Source organism: Kryptolebias marmoratus, linkage group LG19 (genome assembly GCF_001649575.2).
Source record: "Kryptolebias marmoratus isolate JLee-2015 linkage group LG19, ASM164957v2, whole genome shotgun sequence".
Classification (NCBI taxonomy): Eukaryota; Metazoa; Chordata; class Actinopteri; order Cyprinodontiformes; family Rivulidae; genus Kryptolebias; species Kryptolebias marmoratus.
In genome coordinates this window covers 7,892,961-7,901,367 of record NC_051448.1, presented here as the reverse complement: position 1 = coordinate 7,901,367, position 8,407 = coordinate 7,892,961, and the positions used below count along the sequence as shown (strand labels likewise).

Sequence of the window (8,407 nt, the reverse complement as noted above, 5' to 3'; positions counted from 1 at the left end):
GGGAACGCCTTGGGATTCCCCCGGAGGAGCTGGCCCAAGTGTCTGGGGAGAGGGAAGTCTGGGTCTCCCTGCTTAGGCTGCTGCCCCCGCGACCCGACCCCGGATAAGCGGAAGAGAATGGATGGATGGATGGATGGATGGATGGATGGATCTTTTTGAATAAAAAGCAGCGATAACATCAAATAATAGCTTAACGTTTGTTAAACTGACAGAGTTATAGCCATTTTGTGTTAGCTAATGTGAATTAGCTGTGGCAGCCATCTTCAGCTGGATTGACCTTGAAAGTTAATCAGTTGTAGATGTACAGGCAATGATTGCTGTTTGAGAGTCTCATTAAAACCCATCCATTGATTCAGAAGATATTTTGCTAACAGACAAACAGGGTTGACTAACAGTTATTGCTAAAGTTTTAAGCACAGATGAGTAGAACTTGGAGTATATCTTATGAATTAATCTTAACTACAGCTACAATAAATGTTAGGACAATATCTGGAAAATTAACTTAATTGTAGCTTTTTGTGTTTTCTAAGGTCAGTTGGCTGTGGCAGCCATCTTGAACTGGGTTGGCTCCAAAAGGTAATCAGTTGTAGATGTACACCCATTAATTATTTCCTGAAAGTTTCATTAACATTTCTCCACTGGTTAATAGGATATTTTGCCAACAGACAGACTATGTTACCTCCAAATAGTTATTGGCAACATTTTAAACAATCTGTTAGCGCTCAGACTCAGTCTCAGCTACTACCACGCCAAACTTTAGCTCAGTATCTGTAAAATCGTCTGAGAGACATTTCTGTGGTTTTAATGTCAGTTGGAAGTGGCAGCCATCTTTGACTGGGTTGGCTCCAGATGCTGATTAGTTGTAGATGTGCATCCAAGGACTACTTTCTCTGAGAGATAAATGAAAACACACTGCTGGTTCTTGAGATATTTTGCTAACAGACACAGGCCGAATCACTACCATCCCTTTTAGGCGGCGGGCGATAATGATACATCTATTTGAAGTTTCCAGCTTTCAGCGCAAACACCTCCTGCTGAGATGGACGGAAACGCATCACTGATCAGAGGATATGAACATTTTGCTGAAGTCCTTTTCTCCTGTTCAGGGAGTGAGTGCGCCCCCAGCCCCCAGCCCCCCAGCCTCCCCGCAGCTGGATGAGCTGACGCGCACCGAGGAGCTCACCAAAAGGCTGCTGCCCGCCTCACTGACAGGACATGACGATGGATGGACGTCGCGCGTTTTAACGCCATGGATTTACTCCCTCCATCCCAAACTGTTCACGCTCTTTTAATGAATCGCACCTGAAACTATAACATCCAGGTGCTTGTTTGCGGGATTTCTTTCCTTTTTTCTATTTTTTCCACACTCTCTCGGGCTGTAGATTTGCGATCAGGAACTAAAGATGCTGAACTTCCCCGGACGTTTGGGGTCGCCAACTTTGCGGGTTTACTGAAAACCGGCTTTTTAAAATGGGATTTGTTCCATCCGTCCTCTGGGGTTAAAGCGCATCAAATCGGTGAGAAATGTCCGACTTCCACAACCGAAGCCAAATCAGCGCGCGACGCAGTGACTACGTGTGGCAGTACGAGTATTATGAGGAAGAGGAGCCTGTGTCTTTTGACGGACTCAGAGCGCACAGATGTAAGCAGGATTCCACTTTGTGCTTTCAGTGTGTGTACTTTATATTCCTTCTGACTCATTGCACCTTCACTGTTAATTGGTTTCTGCGTTTCCGCATCATTTCATGCAGCACTTATGCAGACTTTTATTTTTTAGACTCCCGAGATAATTATCATAACACTTAATGAGACTTAAAATGTGGCAGAAAAGAAGCTTCAGCAGCCTAATTACATTTAGGAGAAAAATCATAATGCTCACTTTAACTCAGTGATGGAGGGTTTTGTTCTCCTGAGAGGCATTCAACTCACGGAGGAGAAGCAGAGAGATTAAATGAATTGTGAAAATATTTCACCAATAACAAGACTTCTCCTTCTCTGACCTTTCAGACTCCATCGTCATAGGGTTCTGGGTTGGACTGGCAGTGTTTGTCATGTTCATGTTCTTTGTCCTCACGCTGCTCACAAAGACTGGAGCTCCACATCAGGAGTGAGTATACAACAGCAAACCGACCTGTGCTTTACCTCACTTTTTAAATTTTTACCTTTTGGGACATTGTCTAAGCTTAGCCGTGTGAAACATACATGTGAGGGAAGCGGAAGGGTTCGAACATACTGTTGCACCATTTGAACCTGACTGGAAACCTACATCACTGTACTGGGCCTTAATGGAGGGATGGTGGTTAAACCTGAATAATTCTGGAGGGTGCCGGTGCAGCTACTGCCCAAAATTCCCACGTAGGTTTTATAATAATCTAAACCAAGATTCAAGATCAAAGGAAATGCTAAAGCTGCTGCCAGTGGCTCAGTATGGTCAGCGTAGCAACTGCACGTCTGTGTCTCTCGCTCCCTGACTGCAAACTTAAAAAAGGCAGACAGAAACAGACTGAAAATTAAGCCTCAAACAGTCGCTGTACAGAAACTAAAAGTCCAATCTTACAAATTTGTGATCCATGAACAGACCAAGACTTTAATGGTGAATTTTTAAGTTTTTAAGAGTGCTTTATAGGAGTTATGACAAGTTAAAAAAAAGAGCCTTCAGTTATTGTTTTAACAGAGACAAAGAGAGATAAAGAAGACCTTGGGGTCAATTTGACCCAAAGGCCATGAGAGAGTTAACAAGAATGTTTTTTAGCTTAAAGTCTGTGGAAGTTTGGGTGTGCATTCTGTGTATTCTGGGGGGATTTGAGAGAAAATTGTAAGATGTATTGCTATGAGAGTTACACTGGGTGAAAGAAAGATAAAATTGCCTATGCTGTGATGTATATGTTTATGCACCAAAATAGCTGTGGGTCTGCAAAAATGTTGACATTTTTAGACATTTCAAAAGTTAAATTGTACGTTATCAACCATCAGTTGAACTGTCAGTTGAACTTTTCATGAAAAACCTCCAAAAATCATAAAAACTGTGATTGTGTAAAAACATAAAATACATCAAAGTGCCAGTTGAGACATGTAAAGACCAACATTGTCTGTTGTGAAGTATCCCTGAGCTGTAGAGCTCCAAAGAGAACTGGGTTTTACAGTATTTTTGCGAATTTTGGACGGCATACAAGTACTTAAAGTCATATCACTCTATTCCCAGTTGAAGAAATTTGCATTTTGCATAAAAATCTACACCAGCAATTTGCATGCTTTTATTTCAAAGCTGTGCAATGAGATATGGGACAAAAAAATCTTTAAAGGAATAGTAATAGGGGTGCTTCAGTGCATAGGCATTGACACACTTTGTTAGGGAATGTTGGCAAAGGCCCTTTTTCTTGTCAAACTGCATAAAAACGAGTAAAAAAAATCAGTTACATAAGGTTTAATGTCTTGGAGTCGAGCCAAGATGAAGTTAGGCATTTATTAGTTGGCTTTATTTAAATGCCACTCTTCCTCAGACACATAATTTCTTCATAAAATGTTACAAGAATACGTTTGACAATCAATTTCCAGGTATAGAGTAGAAATTATGGAAAATGGAAGGGATAATTAAAGAAATATCCCCACTAAGTTTTAAAGAGCCTTTTTTCATTCTGCAAAGTGACTCTGACTTTTTACTTTCCCTCTTCACAGAAACCCAGACTTGGCAGAGAAGCGTCCCCGACCCGGGAGCTGTCTGGTGGACATCAATGGCCACCAGGAAGAGAACGACAAAGCTTTCTCTCGCCCGCTGCTCGCAGGCTCCCGTTCCTATTTTAACTTCTACATCAACGAGGAAGATCAGGACCAGGGGAGGCCGAAACGAGACGACAACCGGAGCTCCGCCAGAGACAAAACAAGCAGAGGGCTCTGCTCCTCCGGGATGGATGAGATGGAGGAGGACCTCGAGGCAGCCGGGGGACACGGGCGTCTCAGCGGACACGTAGAGAAGACAAAGACAGATAGAGAGTTCCTGTCGCACTTCAACATCCCGAACTTTGTCAACTTGGATCACAGCTCAACCCTTGGAGAGGATGATCTGCTTTATGAGCCATCGGTTATATTAGAGCGCCAGGCTCAAGCTCACAATGATCACTGTGACTCCCGCTGAGGCTGCTTCTACTATTTAAAAACAGAATAGCTATAGTGGTGGTGTAATATAATTTGCTTTTTCTTTCAGGAGCCATTTATGTCGAGGTAGAGGAAGAAATATGCATCTGCTGCCACTATGGCTTTCCTAAAAAGCTTTTTGAATGACTTTTCTCTTTTTTTTTCCAAAAAGCATAACATTAAACTCAAGAAGAAAGAGAGTGGGAAGCAATGCCCACAGTTCCACTCAAAGAGCAAACTCGAAGTTATAAAATGACATTTACTGAAGATAAGATTGCCTTAGAAATAATGCCTGTTATTTCGAGCACCACGCGCCTGAAAGGATGCAGCTCTGCTGTGTCTGGACTCTACTTTCACAACAGAAAAGAGAATAATGAAAAAGGAGTGGGGGTCGCTGAGGAAGGAAGCTTTGTAGAAATCATTCCCGGGTGTTGTTATTATTCTGTGAGATCCTGGATACTGGGTGTTATCTGGTAGAAAGAAAAAAAAAAGCCAGCTTGTCGATCGAGAAAATGAAACGCATTAAATGAAATAAGTTTTGTTCTTAGTCACTGGTAGAAAGAGTGAACCATATACTGACTGTGTTTTGTAACACAAAATGAAAAAGCATCAATGTTCCTAAGTAAGGTAATATCTTATTTTTTGTGGTTAAGGTTCTGTTAAAATGGAAAAACATTAAAACTATAAATAATAAATGTGGAACAGTGGGTTGTTGAAGGCAGCTTTAATATTTTATTACCTCCAAATAACATCATGATATCATTTCCAAAATTTAATAAGTTACGTCACACAAATAATGAAAGCTAAACTCTGAACCTTTATTTGAATATGTCACAGTGAAACAAAGAATAGCATGCTTTCACTAGCTGTAAAAGAAGCTTATTTAATGAATACATTCGAGAAGGAATGCCTGTCGCCCATCTCCCTTCATGCCAGTTTTAAACTAAGATTATCTGATGTTGAGAGATGAAGGACTGGAAGCCATTTTGGTCAAACCTTAAAAAAGAAAAAAAACATAATGCACAACCTCATGAAATATTGCATACACTCACAGTATGCATTGGAAATGACTCTTAACATCAAATTATAGCTTAATAGCTGTAAAATTGGCTGAATTATAGTCATTCTTGTGTTGGATAATGCAAATTATCTGCGGCAGTCATCTTAAATTAGGTTGACATCAAAGGTCAATCAGTTGCAGATGTACATCTGATGATTACTTTCTGAAAGTTACATTAAAACCCATCCAGTGGGTCATGAGATGATTTGCCAGCAGGTACAAAGGGTTATTATTTCAACATTTTACTCAAAAATTCTAAGCAAAATTTTTGCAGAATGGGTAGCCCTTGGAGTGTGTGTTGTGAATGACTTTCATCAACTACAATGCCAAATTTTAGCCTGTTATAAATAAAAATGACTAAAATAAGGTCAGTTGGCTGTGGCAGCCATCTTGCATCGAGTTGGCTCTAAAAGTTAATCAGTTGCAGGGGCACATCCAGTGATTACTTTCTGTAAGTTTCAATAAAAATTCTGCAGTGGTTTATGAGATCTTGTGGTAACAGACAGGCAGAAACACAAATAAGGGTAAAAACGTAATTGCCTGCCTTTTACTTTCAGCGGCAGGCAATAATGATAAATTATACGGAAGTCGAAGGTCGTAATTGTACAAAACAGTCTTTTAGATAAATGTTTTGTAACTAATTTGCCATACTCGGTCATCAGAAACTGACAGACAATCTTACCAGTGGTGTGCACGCAAAAAGGTTAAAGAAACCCTGGAGTTGTAGTCCATTGTTTGGCTTTTAATTTTTTTTAAAATGCATGTAATTTCTCCTTCCAAGTTATCTTAGGATTTCCTTGTCATGATGAGACAAAAAAGTCCAAGTTAAAAAAAAACAGGGGATATCTTTAAGTGTCAAACATGAAGGTGGGCTATGTTTATCAGTTGTGTAACCCTTTTCCATTAGAGGTAAATAGTACCATAGCTATAGAAATCAGTTTACGAGATAAAAGAAAAAACCTTCATTGTTGTGTCAGGCCCTTGTTTAACCTCCTGCCATCTGGAAGAAGATGTCACTTCATTCCTCAGGCGACGAGTGCTACATCTGTAGCAGACAAGAGGAAAATCAAGATAAAATACTTCACTAAAGGGACAGATGGACGTAAATTAAGATGACAAAGATACAACCACTTTGTTTGGGAAAATTAGTTTTAAAAAACAAGCTGGCGATTAAAATGAAATAACAAGAAGATTATCATTCTGGTTATGACTCAGAATCAAAAAGGTGCAGATTTGTCATGGCCTTCACACTCACTAGCCCCAAAGTTCCTCAAATCTTGGTCTCTGAAGACAAGACAGACCAACAGTGGGTGAAAATCCCCTCAACAGGCATTCAAAGCCCATTAACTTGCTACCAAGTGTTTGCACTGACCCTGTTAGCTACTTAAACTTTTATAAATTGTCACAGATCGTATATTACTCACTTAACCAGTCTACATGACAAACGACAGCAAGGTGGGCTTAGCTGTAAATTCCTTTGCCGTATAATTTAACTGAGCTGGAATAAATTCAGCAAAGAGAGCCAAAACGGCATTAAACTTTCATAAGTTCGAACAAAAAAAATGGATATTTCCTTTCAATGTGAAAGGACATAAATTCCCATTGAGTCTTTTCTTTTTTTTTTTTTTTTTGCTGTTAATATCTTGAGTCTGGGGAGATCTGACAGAAGGGCTCGGCCATCGAGAAATGAAAAACAAAGTTGTCTCTTTTAATTCCTGTAAAAAATATCCTCCCCAGTCAAAACAAATTAGAACTGTTTTGAGCAACATCGGGGTGACAATTATGCAATGGAACATTGCTAGTTATTATTAATATTTTTTACATATCAGGAGATATGTGAGCCACAGTATTTCTCTGAAAGATGATGTGCAGAGAATGCCTGAGAGTCTATCAAAGCCAGCGTGACTCCGACTCCAAATCACTCTTTCAGAGTTGGACAAAATTAAAGGTAATAAATGCACTTTGAGATATGACAGGCAAAAAAATATATAAAAATAATGACCTCTGCTGTCATGTTTGCTGAAAGGCAGGCGGTCTGGAACATGCTGAGCGAATGCGTTTTGTTGCCCTTTGTATTGAAAGGGCCGGAGCAGCTCAGTGCTCGGCTCTGAACACCAAGCTCACCACAGGGAACGTGATATTCTTTAATTATTTTCGTGCTTTACCCCATTCTCAGGCAAATGGCAATTAATCATTCTCCAGCCGATGGATTACCACTGAGGCATTCAGGGGGGAAAACAGCATCAGGTCGATTAGAAAAGCTGCATGGAAACAAAGGAGCCACAGTTTGTTGAATTTCCCTTCTGTCGTTTTAGGACGGAACAAAAAGTGCGACACGAATACAGACACGGATAAATTTGTTTGTGTATTTTTGTTAAAGAAAGGAAAATCCTAAAATGGTCACTGAAACAACTTAAAACTGACAAAAGTAAAAGTTGTTTTTTTTAAAATACTGGAATCAAACAATGAAGAATATCAAACATTGCTTTTGAATTGTGGATCAACAAAACTATTTTAAAAAATGAAACTGGCCTTGACAAAGAGGATGGTACCCTTAATAATTTGTTGCAGAACCTTTTGAGCTGATCACTGCTATCAAGTAATTTCTGTAACTCTAACACTTTGTCCCACTCCTCGAGAACAAACTGCTCCATCTGTCTCAGGTTTGAAGGGCTCCTTCCACAGACTTAGATCAGTGCTCAGAAGACCACTTCAAAAAAGTCCAGTGTTTTGTTTAAAGCCACTCTTGGGTGTTTTTAGCGGCGTGTTTTGGGTCGTTATCCTGTTGGAGGACCCGTGATTTGCGACTGAGACCAAGCTTTTTGACACTGGGCAGCACGTTTCACTCCAGAATGCCTTGATGGTCTTGAGATTTTATTTTAGCCTAAACAGATTCAAGACATCCTGTGTCACATTCAGCAAAGCAGACCCAGAACAGAACCGAGCCTCCTCCATGTTTCACTGTAAGTACAAGGTTCTTTTCTTTGCATGCTTCAGTTTCAGGTCTGTGAACATAGAGCTGATGGGACTTGCTGCAAAAAAAGCTGCACTTTTGTCTCATCTGTCTAAATGGCATTCTCCCCAAAGCTTTGTGGCTTCTTGATACTCATTTTGGCAACTTCCAGTCTCACTTTTTTATGATTTGTTTCAACATTGGCTTCATTTTCCTCATCATTTTCCATTTAGTCCACTCTGGCTTAAACCGTGACCAAAGGT

The 8,407-nt window shown here is 40.1% G+C and overlaps 1 protein-coding gene across 1 annotated transcript; it reads left to right on the top strand.

Moving 5' to 3' along the window:
• The first annotated feature begins 1,166 nt into the window (after positions 1-1,166).
• Positions 1,167-4,838, top strand: LOC108233418 (melanocortin-2 receptor accessory protein 2A). The gene is made up of 3 exons (XM_017411845.3): positions 1,167-1,642; positions 2,008-2,107; positions 3,676-4,838. Exons 1-3 carry the CDS (start codon positions 1,525-1,527, stop codon positions 4,130-4,132), a joined length of 675 nt encoding a protein of 224 aa, XP_017267334.1. The 5' UTR covers positions 1,167-1,524; the 3' UTR covers positions 4,133-4,838.
• Positions 4,839-8,407: the final 3,569 nt, after the last annotated feature.

Excerpts from the sequence above, each read along its gene's own strand:
- LOC108233418 (XM_017411845.3), top strand. The coding sequence starts at position 1,525 with ATGTCCGACTTCCACAACCGAAGCCAAATCAGCGCGCGACGCAGTGAC. Across the intron at positions 1,643-2,007 it reads CGGACTCAGAGCGCACAGAT|ACTCCATCGTCATAGGGTTC; the intron begins GTAAGCAGGATT and ends CTGACCTTTCAG. Across the intron at positions 2,108-3,675 it reads ACTGGAGCTCCACATCAGGA|AAACCCAGACTTGGCAGAGA; the intron begins GTGAGTATACAA and ends CCCTCTTCACAG.